This window comes from Cyprinodon tularosa, unplaced genomic scaffold, assembly GCF_016077235.1.
Source record: "Cyprinodon tularosa strain WSP-4 unplaced genomic scaffold, ASM1607723v1 ctg272, whole genome shotgun sequence".
Classification (NCBI taxonomy): domain Eukaryota; kingdom Metazoa; phylum Chordata; class Actinopteri; order Cyprinodontiformes; family Cyprinodontidae; genus Cyprinodon; species Cyprinodon tularosa.
In genome coordinates, this window is record NW_024038977.1 from 705,467 (window position 1) to 721,079 (window position 15,613).

Below are 15,613 nucleotides of genomic sequence, written 5' to 3' on the forward strand. Positions count from 1 at the left end.
ACTCTGACTCCAACCTTTCACTGAATTCCAGGGTCTGACCAGGAGATAACGCTTCTCTCTAGATCTTAATGTCCACAAATCATGACAGAACGAATATTTTATTATTCCAAAAAAAGTTCCAAAACAGTCAACTGGACTTTTTTTTTCAAGTTTGAAGATGTTTCGCTTCCCATCCAGGAAGCTTTTTCAATTCAAAATGTCAGCAATAGCGCTGAGCTCAAGGTTCGTAAGCAATTTTTGATACTCACGCATTATTCCAAGGGTGTCTTTCCTAAAATGGAGTGGAATATGCTGGTGAAATATATTAACAGCAAATATTCAAGCATAAATATTGATGTTTAAAAAGGAATTCTAGATGACAAGCCAAGGGCCCATCAAGGAAATTTTGAATGGCTGCTAATGTAAATGACCTCAAATTTAGCCAAGATCAGCTGCTACGTACCTGAAAATGGCTTCTCATTTAATTCTCCATTCTTCTTATACACAGAGCAGTTCATGGTTGACCAATCATGATTAGTCCACCTCCGTGCTCGATAGTTGGTATGAACATTTTGTGCTGATTTCTTAAGATAGATTTTCTGCATACATGTTGCTAGCATTTGCTTTAATGAATGCTGCCATTTAAAGAAACTGGGCTTTTTTTCTGCAGCCATCTCACCAAAAAAAGACAGAGTCAATCAGACCTTTAGCATTAAATGTGCTCACTGATACCTGTAAAGTCTGAGTTGGAGCTTTCAGGTTTTTGCAATTTTTTAGACATCAGTTAAACTTGCTGGACATTAACTTTTGGTTCTACTGACAACGATCTTTGGGGATTTCACTGTGAAGGTTTGGTAATTTTAAGCCGTTTAAAAACATTTACTTCCCTAAAGTCATTTTTGATGTCTTCCCTTCTTGGTACATACCTTATGCTATGGATCTGCAAACTGACAAATGTTTAGCTTTAATAGTTATTTACATGAGTAAAGCTAAATGAATCAAGTGCAATTGGAAATAAAGAAAGAAGAAAGGGCTCCACACCCTCTAGATCTTCCATATTGGCCTCATCATTATTTGATAAATAATGGCTGTGTGGAACCGGTTGTGGGTTGTTAGACTTTAGTACAGATTTAGATGATTAGATAAACATTTTAAATACTGGATTATTATTATTGTTGCCTTATACGTAAGAGAATAGAATTAAGAGATGATGTACTCTTTTTATACCTTGGATATCAATCATTTTTATTATTTCTGCGAGGTGTGGTGTGGGCATTTCAGTGTGGAGACGCATGACTCAGAGGAAAAATAATTAAGAGAGGATGTTCAATTAAATTAATCTATTCCATGTGAGAACAATAAGGTACCAGGATGACTGACCCAGATCATCAGACAGACTTTAGATTTTAGAAAGGAAAGGGAAATGATGATTAAGATGAAGTCAGTATTTCGTTGGTTCATTTTACTGTCCCTGTAGCAGAGCAGCATCATGTGACTCAGTCAGTAAAATAATGTGGCATTTGTCTTTCTTGACATGGAACGTTTCTTATTTTTCTTTCCTTGTTTAGGTGTGTAGAGCTCATCATTTGTGAACAGATGACAAAGTACAAAGTCCGACTAAAGGACATCAGTACACTGGAGTTTGCTGAGAACAAAGCCAAGACCAAACTGAGCCTTATTCGACGATCGATGGTAAGAGACGACCGAACGCCTGGAAAATGTCTGCTTGGCTTTGAAATAATCCAGCCATCATATAATAGCTGCTTTCTTCTAACATTTCACGTCCGTTACCTAAAAAGCTGCACTATCAATACTTTACAAAGAGTAGAAAATATATAAAGAGCAAACAGTTTTAAAGCTTTTGTAGTAACAAATAAAAATTGGATAACTTTTATAGCACAACGTTAATTCAGTTTTATATTAAGATATATTTAAATAGTATTGTTGGGATTGAAATCCCTTTTTTTTCTGCTAGTATTGAGGAGCAGTAAAAAAAACATCCCCATTGATGCTATAGTGGAAATTCTCTTGGATCCACTTGTATTCTTTCAGGCCCAGATTTCACTTATAAAAACTATAATATTTATTTGGGTTCTGACATTCTCTTACAGCAGCAGGATTAAAACTTTGACAAGTGTATTTTATTTTAACTTTCTCCAACTTTCATTTTAAATGTATAGTGGAGGATGTTTTGTTTTTTTCTCGGTGGATCATCTAAATAAGTGGTCCTCCTAATTGGCAATCATTCTGGTGATATCTTCACATAAGGATTTTCAAATCTTGTTTTGGAAAGTAAGCTTGTATGAGTGATGCAAAAAGCAAGAAATGGTCTCGTGCACGCTCTCGCACACATTTAATAGGTGTTTCCCCTTGGCAGTGGGTACAGGGTTGTGCTTGTGCTTTTTTTTTTTTTTTAAGTTGAGAGAGCGGGGCGGGTCTTTTCAAAAATTTGTGAAAATCCTCCACTATACCTTTAAATTGTGTTTAACTTCTCACTCTCTGCATGTCTTAGAAACTATCTGCCTTTTCTACAGAAAAGATTATGTTCTTTGATGAATAATCAGATGTATTATTATCATGATTCTAAACAAAAGTGACTTAATTACCTTGAATTGAAGGGATAATTAATTTATTTCCAGAACTACAGATGTTTACTAGAATGGGTCAGAAATAAACTAAGAATTCTGCTACTTTAAACTGAGAAAATAAGGCAAATATCTTTTAAAAAAATCTGAAATTTGGACATTACAGATGTGTAGGAACCCTGGATGAGTTCACCAGTTCAACATCTACATTCAGTTTGTTCTGTGTTCAAATATTTGACCCGGATCAGACTGGAACACCAACTTCTTCTGAAATTTGTCTCTAACTTTTTTTATGCTCTTTTTAGGAGCCATGCTTTTGCTCTTAGACAATTGGTTCCAACAGCTTATTATAGCCTTTAAGCACAGATCTAACAAAACTGCACAATTTGATTTGTGCAGGTTGAATCCGAGAGGATTTTTTACATACAGTTGCATATATACTTCTTTTCAGTTAAAGAAAATATATAACATCAGTTGCAACAGTTTAATTTAATTCATTTAAAGAGGTCTGCTCTAATAGGATTTGTTAAATGCTTTTTATACTGTATTAGTTTCAGTGGAGATAAAAAGTGCTTTTCTCAATATTTTTTATTTTATATTTTTAGCTAAATTTGGAAAAAAGATAACTATTAAAGTTCCCTTTATCTATATGCTTTAGTGTTTTTTATATATATCCCATATTGCTGTTTTTTATTTCTCTCCTACCTGATAAACTGTCTTCAATTTTCCAAGATGAGGTTAAAAAAAGCATCTGGGCAGCGTTTCTGTTGCTTGTTCCTGAGACATTAGAGAATCATAAAAAAAACTTTCCTTCTGTTGTTGCTTTTCCACAAAGCTGGCAAATACATGCAAGAAGGTAAAGTTGTGTGATTGTGCCCTGTGGTCTAATCAATATTTTGACTACATGTCGTGCTGTCACTGTTTTTAGGTAGAGAAAAGAGTTGATTTCTGTTGAAATCAAGTCACACTAATCCAATGTAGTTCATTGTCTATAGATTTCATAATGAGTTATTTTGTCGTACATTTTTTGATGCCTGTGGTGACATCACAAAAGGTATCGGATCAAAAGAGTTTATCAGAGAATGTGCATTTTTAGTTTATTGGTTCCTTTTATTTCTGTTTGTGCTTTATATTAATAAAATGGATAATTTGAACATATTGGAAATAATACTTGAAACAAAACATTTATTAAACAAAAAACTGAAAAGATTTGCACTGCAAAAATTATCTAGAAATAAGCAAAGAATTCTTAAGTTAAAGGTATTGTGGAGGAGTTTAGCAAATTTTTGAAAACTTAAACTTAAAAAAAAAAAAAGCACATGCACAACCCTGTACCCGCTCCTCAGAGGGAACGTCTATTAAACGCGTGCGAGAGCGTGCACAAGCCCATTTCTCTTTGTACACACTGTTTAAAAGATGCTGTTCTCATAGCTCATATGAGCTTACTGTGTCTGAACATCGCCCTAATCCCTAAATTCCTCAATCACTATATAGAGCGGAGACTTAGTTGAATGACCATTCATAAAGATGATCACTCTTTCTATTTCATCCCTACTGACCGCCAGAGGCGGTGCTTCAAGCACTGAATGATCATTCTTGCGCATGCGCAGGTCGAGTATTAATGACAACAAAGTCAGCTGTGACCTGCCGGGGACCCACGTGACTCTATATAGTCACGTGGCACCCGGCAATCAATCCCTTTTGTTCTTCTCGCGCGCAGGTGTGTTGAGTACAGGAGTGTGGTCGTGTGAAGCTGGTTGCTTCTGTGTATACCACTAGTTTCCTGGCTGCTTGTTGCTGGTAGCCCCGTGACCGGGTTTGGTCGGAGCTGCGGGTAAGTCTCGCCCTCCAGGGGCTGCACAAGCTGCTTTCTCCTTACCAGATCTGCGGTGACTGGTAAGTTTTCGTTCTTTTCTCAGCAGTAGTTTACTGTTCGCTTTGATTTGCCACGTTAATTTTGTGGCTCTTTTGACTCACGGTAGCGTTTCTGCTCGCGCTGAGTTGTTTTCAGTTTGTTTGCCTAAGCCCACCAGTAGCGTTTCTGCCCGCGTTGGGTTCTTCTATAGTTTGTTTATCTACACTCACCAGTGGCGTTTCTGCTCGCGCTGAGTTGTTTTCAGTTTGTTTGCCTAAGCCCACCAGTAGCGTTTCTGCCCGCGTTGGGTTCTTCTATGGTTTGTTTATCTACACTCACCAGTGGCGTTTCTGCTCGCGCTGAGTTGTTTTCAGTTTGTTTGCCTAAGCCCACCAGTAGCGTTTTTACCCGCGTTGGCTTCTTCTATAGTTTGTTTATCTACACTCACCAGTGGCGTTTCTGCTCGCGCTGAGTTGTTTTCAGTTTGTTTGCCTAAGCCCACCAGTAGCGTTTCTGCCCGCGTTGGGTTCTTCTATGGTTTGTTTATCTACACTCACCAGTGGCGTTTCTGCTCGCGCTGAGTTGTTTTCAGTTTGTTTGCCTAAGCCCACCAGTAGCGTTTCTGCTCGCGTTGGGTTCTTCTATAGTTTGTTTGCCTAAACTCACCAGTGGCGTCTCTGCTCGTGCTGAGTTCATCTTTAGTTAATAATCGAGTCGCCAGTAGCGTTTCCTGCTCGTGTTGACTTGTCCTTGGTAGCAGGCTGATCACGCCTTTCAGCAGTATGATGCTGGATAATTTATGTTGCTCGACCTGTCTGGCTCCACTTCAGCCGGATGACGGGCATGACTTGTGTCCCTCCTGCCTCGGTGTGGAACATCTCCGGGAGGCGCTGTCAGATGACGCTTGCCCCAACTGTCGCGTCATGCCCCGGTCGGTCAGACTGGATCGGTTGGCTGCACTGGAGCAGCCTACCGACTGGGCGGGCGCTTCGCCGCGTGCTCGTTTGCCGATGGAGAAAGCGGTGTGCAAACGATCTACTGTGGCTGCACCTTCGGTACCGACGAAGCGTGCTAGACGGACCGATGCAGGGAGGTTGTCCACCAGAGTGGATCATCTCACTACTGAGCTGGCCCAAATGAAAGCCCTCCTCCAGCCCTTTCAGACTGCTGGTGATCGTGGCACGGCTCTCCCTACCGAGCAGGATGAAACGTCAGTCAATGACGACGATGCGGTTTCTGTGGCGGCCTCTGGCACCCATTTCTGTGAGGACCTTCCGGAGCTGGGCTCCGGGGCCTCCGGGTCGGACTCCATTGCCTCCCAGGAGGATGCGGGGGAGTCTGTGACATCCGCTATTCGAACGGCTCTTGCCCGTTTACAGATTAGTGTTCCTCAGGCCCAGCCTGCGGCTTCCAGCGCCTTCTTTAGGCGCAGTAGGTCAGAGACTGCCTTTGTGGTTCCTCCCTCGGCGGAGTATGTGCGGGAACTGCATGCTTGCTGGTCAGACACCAAGGCGTTTTCACGTCTGACGACGGATGGCAGGGTCCTGGCAGCTATGCAGGAGGCACCCAAGGTTGGCTTGGGGCAGATGCCAGCGGTGGAACCGGGCATTGCCTCTCTTATAATCCCGCCTGATGAGGCCTTGCGGCCCAATGCCCGTTGTCCGCGTCCTCAGTGCCGTATTACCGACGACCTTCTCTGTAAGGCCTATGACTCTGGGGCCCGCATGGGCCGGATTGGGAACTCTCTCTCCCATCTTATGCTGGCCCTGTCTTCCTCCTTGGAATCTGTTCCGCTGGATCATGCCACGCAAGGCCTGGTTGATGCATCTCTGCAGGCCTTTGCTCTTATGACGAGGGAACTTGGACGCACACTCTCCACACTGGTTCATGCTCGCCGCCAGGTCTGGTTGGCGCAGTCACCACTAACTGAGCCTTGTAGGAGGACCCTCCGTGCCCTGCCTGTGGTCCCGGGGGAGCTTTTTGGTTCAGCGGCACTGGACGCCTTGGACCGTACGGCTCAGGCCTCTAGAACGAGGCAACAGCTGGCAGGGCTTCACAGACGTGATCGCCAGCCAGTGAGCACCTGGGCAGCTGCAGGTCCTTCACGGAGGTCCTTAGTGCCTTCTCCTTCTCCCACTGAGCCCCAGGGTCTGTTACCAGGTCAGAGATCGGTCCAGAGACCTGCTCTAGATTGGAGGAACAGAGCTCGAGACCAGGCTGGGACGAGGTCCTTTCATCCCTTTCGAGCCGCGCAGTCTGGCCGGCGTCCACCCGGGCCTTCGAAGGGCCGGGGGACCCGCAGATGATGCCTTAGGGCCGGCGGTCGGTTATTTTTCCCCGGGACAGCTCAGCTTCTGGGCTGCCCACACCCCGGACTTGTGGGTGTTGTCCACCCTGTCCCGGGGGTACCGTCTTCAATTCCGCCGCCGGCCACCTATCCCTGGCCGGGTCAGGATGACTGTGATCCACGACCCGGTGAAGGCACAGGCACTGAACCAAGAAATCTGCACCTTGCTGGCCAAGGGTGCTATAGTGCCTGTGGACGCCCTGCTGGATCCAGGGGGCTTTTATTCCAAGTATTTTCTGGTTCCGAAGAAGACCGGGGGCCTGCGTCCAGTCTTGGACCTCAGGGGCCTGAATGTGTACTTGAAGGCCATGCCCTTTCATATGCTGACCACCAGGGAAGTGTTGCAGGCGATTTCCCCGGGCGATTGGTTCACTTCCATAGATCTCAGAGATGCTTATTTTCACGTTCCGATCGCTCCGCCCCATTGGCGGTTTCTTCGTTTTGCTTTTCAAGGGAGACATTTCCAGTTCAGGGTCCTCCCGTTCGGACTTTCACTGTCCCCCAGGGTGTTCACCCGATGTGTTGCAGCGGCTCTCTCTCCTCTGCAGGCACAGGGATTGAGGATCCTCCCATATCTGGACGACTGGCTCATTTGTGCTGCGACGTGGGACCAGGCGGTTCGAGATACTCGGTTAGTGCTCCATCATGTGGGATGCTTGGGCTTGCAGGTGAACATGGAGAAAAGCAGTCTGACTCCCTCACAGGAGACTGTCTTCCTGGGCATTGCCATGGATTCCATCTCAATGACTGCTTGCCCGTCACCCCAGCGGGTGGACAGTATATTGAGCGTGCTCCCGGAATTCAGGCGCGGCATGGCGCTGCCTCTTGTGCGGTATCTTCGACTCTTGGGCATGCTTACAGCTGCGTCCGCCGTAGTGCCCTTGGGGCTGCTGTCATTGCGGCCCCTCCAGATGTGGTTGAACAGCTTGAATCTGGATCCCACACGGAACACTCATCGTCTCCGAAGACTTCGGGTGGGGCCTCAGTGTCTTCAGTCTCTGTCCCAATGGAGGGTGAGGTTGTTTATGACCACAGGGGTCCCGCTCGGTTCCCTCCCGTGTCGTCGGGAAGTTGTGTTTACAGATGCATCCTCCACGGGCTGGGGTGCAACCTGGCGGGGTCAAATGGCACAGGGGACATGGTCCCAGCGGCAGGGCAGGGAACACATCAATGTCCTGGAGTTACAGGCTGTACTTCTGGCTCTTGAGAGCTTTCTTCCAGGCTTGCGGGGGAAGCACGTGCTGGTGAGGTCAGACAACACCACAGTGGTCTTTCACATCAACCACCAGGGGGGAATGAGGTCAAGGAAACTGTTGTGCTTGACTCGACGGCTTCTGACCTGGGCAGCTCCACGCATAGCCAGCCTCAGAGCAGCCTACATCCCAGGGCCGGAGAACGTGCCAGCAGATTTTCTATCCCGTCAGAAGCCGCTTCCAGGGGAGTGGAAGCTTCACCAAGAGGTGGTGGAGTGCATCTAGAAGGTCTTTGGCAGGGCGGACGTGGACCTCTTTGCCTCAAGGGACGCATTTCACTGTCCCCTTTGGTTCTCGTTGGACAACAGCAGCCCTCTGGGCCACGATGCTCTGGCACACGACTGGCCCCGGACCCTCCTTTATGCCTTTCCGCCATTCAGCCTACTTTTTCAGACTCTCCTCAGGGTACGTCAGGAGGGGCACAGGGTCCTGCTGGTGGCCCCCTACTGGCCAGCGAGGACTTGGTTTCCTCTACTGTGCGAGCTCAGCTCCGGCTCGCCAATGCGTCTCCCCTCCAGGAGAGATCTTCTTTCCCAGATGGGGGGTCAGATCTTGCACCCCGAACCGGACCGGCTCCAGCTCTGGATTTGGCCCCTGCAAGGCCGGGGTCCACCTTCTCAAGATACACTGGGTCCATAGGGCATACAATGGCTAATGCATGGGCGCCGTCCACGCGAGCTGTCTATGCTAACAAGTGGACGGTCTTTGCGACCTGGTGCCGTGATAGAGGGCAGGACCCGGTGCAGTGCTCAGTTTCTGACATACTGACCTTCCTGCAGGCATTGCTGGATCAAGGACGGTCCCCATCTACCTTAAAGGTGTATGTGGCTGCCATTTCCTGTTGGCATGTTGGGCTGAATGGTTGTTCTGTGGGCCGAGACAAGGATGTTGTACTGTTTTTAAGAGGTGCTCGGCGTTTGCACCCACCCAACCGCCCTGTGGCACCGGCGTGGGACCTTTCTCTTGTGCTTGAGGCTCTTCGGTCCCTCCCATTTGAGCCCCTGGCGTCGGCGGACCTCAAATGGCTCTCACTGAAGACTGCGTTCCTTTTAGCTATGGTTTCCGCAAAACGTGTAGGGGAGTTACAGGCTCTCTCGATAGCCGAACCCTGCTGCCGGTGGAATCCTGATGGCTCAGGCGTTACACTGTGGGCTGACGTAGCATTTATTCCTAAGGTATCACTGCCAGCAGGCAGCACCCAGCCTCTCCATCTTGCCCGGTTTGACTCCGGAAGTCCCTCTGAACCACTGTGTCCTGTCCGTGCCCTTGAGACATACATCAATGCCACGGCATCCTTCCGAAAGACAAATAGCCTTTTTGTTTGCTACGCTGGCTCACGGAAGGGTCAGGCACTTTCTAAGCAGCGACTTGCACACTGGGTTGTGGATTTGATCTCCAAGGCTTATGCCTTGCAGGACCGGCCACTGCCGGCGGGAGTGAAATGCCACTCTACAAGGGGCATGTCGACATCGTTTGCTGCTATGACTGGGGTGCCATTGGATGTTATATGCCGTGCGGCCTCCTGGAAGTCACCTAGTACCTTTACTCGGTTCTACAGGGTGAATGTGGCTGCGCCCCATCCGCTTCAGGGAATCCTCGAGCAGCATGCCTCTACATCACATTAGGTGGGTGGTGTAGTCGTTGTTCCTTGAATGTTGCTGATTCCTCGTGACCTTGTTGATATGAGTCATCCAGTGCTTGAAGCACCGCCTCTGGCGGTCAGTTTGGGATGAAATAGAACGAAAGTTACTACCGTAACTACGGTTCTATGAATCCCGGATGACCGCCAGAGTGCTTGGTCCCTCGGAATCTCTGCTTTCGCGAGAAGATTGAGGGATTGATTGCCGGGTGCCACGTGACTATATAGAGTCACGTGGGTCCCCGGCAGGTCACAGCTGACTTTGTTGTCATTAATACTCGACCTGCGCATGCGCAAGAATGATCATTCAGTGCTTGAAGCACCGCCTCTGGCGGTCATCCGGGATTCATAGAACCGTAGTTACGGTAGTAACTTTCGTTTTTTCTCCCTGTTGGTCACGTAAATTCTCCTCCACTGCGTGGTGCCTGCGCCGTCTTTATTAGTCGGTGCTGTCGGGCAGCAACTGCATATGGCAACAACGGCACGCTCTGACAGCTAATCCCATAATGCTTTGTGAGGAGAGCGCTCCGTACAAAGCATTCTGGGATATATCCCTTCCTTTTCTTCTCATACACTTCGTAGACACCTTTTCTCTTATGACCCTCAGCCATTTTCAAAGAACCACAGTGAGAAAGGTGAGCTGTCTGAAACCATACTTCACCACAGATATACGCGTGAAAGATGGCTAACTGGGGATGAGCATGTAGGACCATCTTATGTACACATATCACCAGAATGATTGACAGTTAGGAGGACCACTAATTTAGATGATCCACCCGGAAAAAGAACATCCTCCACTATAGGTTTAAGTGTATTACCCATTTAGTTGAGCAAGTAAATAAGATTTGGCAATAGACTGAATATTTTTACTCTCAAAATAAGATAATTAGATAATATTCACTTGAAATAAGACAATATAATTGTTTTTTCTCTTATTTTAAATGTAAATTCTCTTGTTCCATTTGCAAAGTGTTTCAATTCAAGAACAAATGCACTTATTTTGAGAAAACAATTTTTGTGGTGTGGCAAAAGGGGGAATAAAAGGTTTATAAGCAGGATCAGAATATACTTGAATGGCCAAAATTCATTACCAATGATCCTTGGATCATCTCTTATATAAAAACATGTCCTGGTTTATGAGTTCTTACATTGTTTCTTCAGTAGCTCATTGTTGCCTCAGCTGATCCGCTCCAAATCTGTGCCTCTTGTGATGTTTCCATCCAAAGTGAGACACTTTCATTTAAGTGTTGTATTTTAGAAAGGCCACACTTCTCATCCTATCTGAGTCCCTTTTGTAGTGTATGTTGGTTGATTAGTAAAAATTAGAAACTGAACAGTATCCTTAAAGCTCTGTGTTTGTGGCGCTGATGTGCTCCTCAGGGAAAAGGTCATCGACATCGGCTGATCCGCCACACGCCTTCGCCTCCGGCCAGTCCGCGGTTGTCGTTCAGAGCTGACGTGGCGAGAGAAGACAGTGGTGGCGAAGAGGGAGCGGAGCCGCTGGTGGACATGACTGAGCAGGCCGCCATGCAGCAGGAGGACAGAGTGCTGACAGAGCAGATAGAAAACCTTCAGAAGAAGAAGTTGGTCATGTTTTGCATTTGCATTTACCACTCTCTCTGAATAGGATACAGAATATAAGAAAACTTTGTTCATGATGATTTCTACTCATTTCCTGGTGAAACGTTCTTTCTTTGGCAGAGAGGAGTTGACGGTTGAGATGCTGGCACTGGAGCCAAGGGCTTCAGATGATGAGACCCTGGAGTCTGAAGCTTCCATCGGTACAGCCGACAGCTCGGAAAACCTCAACCTGGACTCAGAAGACACCATTTCTGACTTCTCTGGTATGTCATTTAGCAGAAACTCAAATAAAAAGTGTTAGGTGGTTTAGTCTGTTTCTGCTGCATAAGGGTACATGACTTTAGCTCTGGTTTCAGAGAGAGGACCGAGGATGTCCTCCCCATGGCCTCGCAGAGCTGACGGGAAGGACCCCCGACGGCGGACACAGGCCCAGCTGCCCGACTCTCTGGACTCCACCGACTCTTGCTCCACCGTTTCCTCCTACTCCTCCTCATCACACTTCCAACCGTCCCCCTCCTCCGCCGCCACTCGCCGGTTTCGTCTGGCTGTGGGCTCCAGTCTCGCCCGCGCTCAGCCCCAGCCACTGAACACATCTCAGTCCTCCCGATCGGACAGCTTCGACGGCGGCCCGGCGGGAGAGCAGGACGCCGTCTACGACGAACAGCCTCAGTTCACGAGCCGTGGCACATACAATCCAGAGAAGGGGAGACAAAAACTTAAAGGTGCCAGACGGAACATGAGAGACAATGGCGGCGGGCCCAGCAGGGACCCTCCTGACATACCGCAGCACCTGGTATTGTACGGTAGCAAGGAATTCATGGTATGAAGGACAGAGTGACACCAAAACACTCCCACTTTTGCTAAAGCTAGAGGAATATATGCCGTGCCGATTGAGGGAGGCGAGTGGAATCGGGTGAAGGGCTCAACTGCCACAGTGCCTTGGAAGCTCCTCCCTCCACAGCAGGAGGGCAGAGACTGAGCAGCAGGACAGAGAAAAGGGAATGTTGGAATAGGGCTGGACGATACACCCAAAACATACATCGCAATATATTTCTTCATTTTGGTATCAAATTAAAAGCCACAAAAAAGAGTGCCCACTACAGACGCCTGTACAAAAACAAAAAAATCCATTAAATTCCTCTAATATAACATTTTAGAAATAATAAAACTTTTTTTTTTTTGAGCAACGAGCTCAAAAGATTAAATGCACTTTTAAGCAGCTGGTTATCTTTATTTCCATAGTTCAGCTTCTATCACTTACTTCTATCTTTGTTTTGTGAACAACATTAGTATGTCCAAACTGAGTAGATACCAAAAGTCTATGTTCACAAACCATCATAATAGAGTTAACAAACTACTAATGAATAAAAAAATACAAACTGAAGATCTTTAGTCTATTCTAAAACATCCATCTTTGGATATCTTTAAAATCTTGTTTTATTTTACACTACTCATTTTTTAGTTATTACTGTAAATATTGACACTTGTAGTTTTTTTCAGCCAAATGTAACAGCAAGGATCATTTCGGTGGAAATAAATGAATCACTGCAAATATGGCATAAAATCACAGGACAGTAGGGATGAACTCTGCTTCTGGTTCTGCTTATGTCCTACTTTATTTAAAGGCTACTCTGACTGTATTTAAAAGCAGCCCAACCAGCTGCTTGGAGCACCATCTTTCTAAATGGCTTCTAATACTGGTTGACACAAACCACTTTATTTTTCGTCGTTCATCAGATTTTAAAAATCAGGGACATTTCTGGAAACAGATTGTCCAAAATGGGGATTTTCTCTGCAGAAAAAAGTTGATTTCTGGTCACTTTAAAATGGAAACTCATTTTGAGGGTAAAACCGACACAGTCTAAGCTTAGCTTATGCTAACAGTGAGCACAGGCTGCTGCACGAGATCAGCCGATGTCTTCCGGCTCTTTCTGTTGGGCTAGAATCGGCGGCACCCTGAACGCCAGTCAGGGACAAATAATGTAATTGTAGACTAACGTATATCGAAATATCGGAAGTGTGTTTAAAAATCGTATCACCTTTGTTGAATAAACGTATATTGTGATTTATGTTGATACTGAATTTATTGTCCAGCCCTACGTTGGCATCAGGGAATGATGGAGAGAGATGAAGACTTCCTTTAAATGAGCAAATCTGGGCTCCATCAGACATCGAAGATGTTCAGTGGATCTTAAGCTCCTGATTATTAGCTTCAGTTTACAGTTTAAAACAATCAGTATAAGCAGTAGACACTCTGTTATTACAGGACAATTTGTTTCTTATTTAATAAATTTTATTATCACAGAAATGCTTTATGGCCTATAATATACTGGTATAAATACTGTACAAAGCTGGAACACCTGCCTCTGCTGGGTAGTGGAAGTCTAATATTTATCTTTCTTCTTTTTTTTTGTTGAGTATCCTGATCTGGGATGTTTATATATGAGTATGTGCTGAGCTGTGCTGCCTGTGCAAGACTGTATGAGTGTGAAAGACACAAAAAAAACCCACGCTTCATGTGTTTAAAGTTTGTGCTGCTTTTTCCCCCTTCCCTAACAGCGGGAATGCCGCTCTCATTCAAAGGGACCAAATCAGCTGGCATTCATTCCAGCCAAAGAAATCCCAGCTATTACAAAACATCACACACCTATAAGATTTTAACATTCTACCGTTCTCCAGCCATATGACAAGTATAATGTACTGTGCACACCATGTATAGTGGACAAATGTCAATGTTACCCATCTTCTGTCTCTTGAGGTTTCGGTCAGTGGCAACCAAGAAAAAGCATCAAATCATCCTGTCTACTGTCGTTATTAAGAAGTATGCCTGTGTGTTTTTTATTTTATTTTATTTATTTTTTTGCTGCTGCAATTGTTGTTTTTTTCTTCAGAAAAATGAAATTATTCTAACAAACTAAAAATAGCAAATGGTGGCAAGAAAAAAAACAGAAAAAGGAAAGATATTATTATTCAGGTAAGGTTTGTTTGCATAGTAACACGGTAAAGGATGATATAAAGCCTAGTTTCTTTTGCATAGTACTTTTCTCATAGTACATAGTGCAGTACTTCAACAAAATTAGAGTGACCATATTTTCATTTGGGAAAACCAGGACACCTTGGAGCGCGAGGGGGGGGGGGGGGGGGGGGGGGTCTGTGGCATGCACTCACTTAACATAGACCTACGTAATCCTACAATAACTAGCTTTTCAGTAAATGTCAACAGCCATAACTCTAATAACAAACAATAATTTTATTCAAAATGTATTTATTAAAAATGCTTAACAATTCCTGTAATGAATGAATAGCACAATGAAAGAACTAATGTCTCATCTAAACATCCCTCACTTAACAATAAAAGTTAATAACTCTCAACTCCCAATAACAGAGGATACTCAGCCTCAGCAATGAACGAAATAATGTCTGTTCTTTAGGCTATTGGAAAAAATAAATTAACAAATGAGCTAATTAACAAAAATTACCTCTTGTGTAGCAAAAATGATTCAAAATTTTACCAAAAACGAACAAAATATCAATAGACTGTCTTTACTTTCGGTGTCCAGGTGGCTTTTCAGATTCCTTGCACCTCCATTGGACACCGAGACGTATGTGCCTGCTTTGCACACTGTGCACAAGGCATCCAATGTGTCTCGACCCGGTCTGAAAGCGGGGAAACTCTTTTGGAAATCGTCGGTAAACATACATTTGCGCTTTTGCATGTTGTTGGCGGACTGACAGCCACGCTATCCATCTTCTGATTAAGAACAGGGCTGCCCGCACTGACGCGGCTCAGGGATTACGTCACACGCAGCGTCGTGCGCAGTGCCCTAGTGCCTGTAGATTTAACGGTCCAATGAAGGTAATTTAAAAAATCAGGACATTTCCCCTCTTTCTAAAAAAATCCCGGGACAGGACGTGAAATACGGACATGTCCTGGGAAATACGGACGTTTGGTCACCCTAAACAAAATGCAAGTTGAATCGTTCCATCCACCTATATAATTGCACCTGCAACTACCAGGTTAAAACCACCACAGCGTGATGCTACCTCTGCTTTGCTTGAGGCTACATGTATTTCTTTGCTTTGAAGCCTCATTTTGACTCGTCCAAACTTACGTCTAGTCTTAATCATTTGGAGAAAAAAAAACATTTCTGTTCTCCATGTTTGTATCTTCACAAGGTTCAGTGTGTTCTTTACTATGAACGGTAAAACCGGGGATCCAGCAGATTCCAGTTGCACTGCATGGCTTGACCCTTTGAGGTGTCTGTGTTGTTTTTGAACATCTTAGCCAACTGTAGTTGGTGTCATATTTGAAACTAGAACATAGCTGGTTGTTCAAACAGGAAAATGATCCCAAATGAGAAAGAAAGCTGGTTT

At 45.3% G+C, this 15,613-nt stretch overlaps 1 protein-coding gene across 1 annotated transcript in view; it reads left to right on the plus strand.

The window, feature by feature from the left end:
* Positions 1-14,035, plus strand: part of myo9aa (myosin IXAa) — a 174,342-nt gene extending 160,307 nt beyond the window's left edge. Inside the window, 4 exon segments of the mRNA XM_038289842.1 lie at positions 1,548-1,671; positions 11,039-11,241; positions 11,360-11,502; positions 11,596-14,035. Of these exon segments, the coding sequence (XP_038145770.1) occupies positions 1,548-1,671; positions 11,039-11,241; positions 11,360-11,502; positions 11,596-12,065 (940 nt within the window). The 3' untranslated portion in view covers positions 12,066-14,035.
* Positions 14,036-15,613: the final 1,578 nt, after the last annotated feature.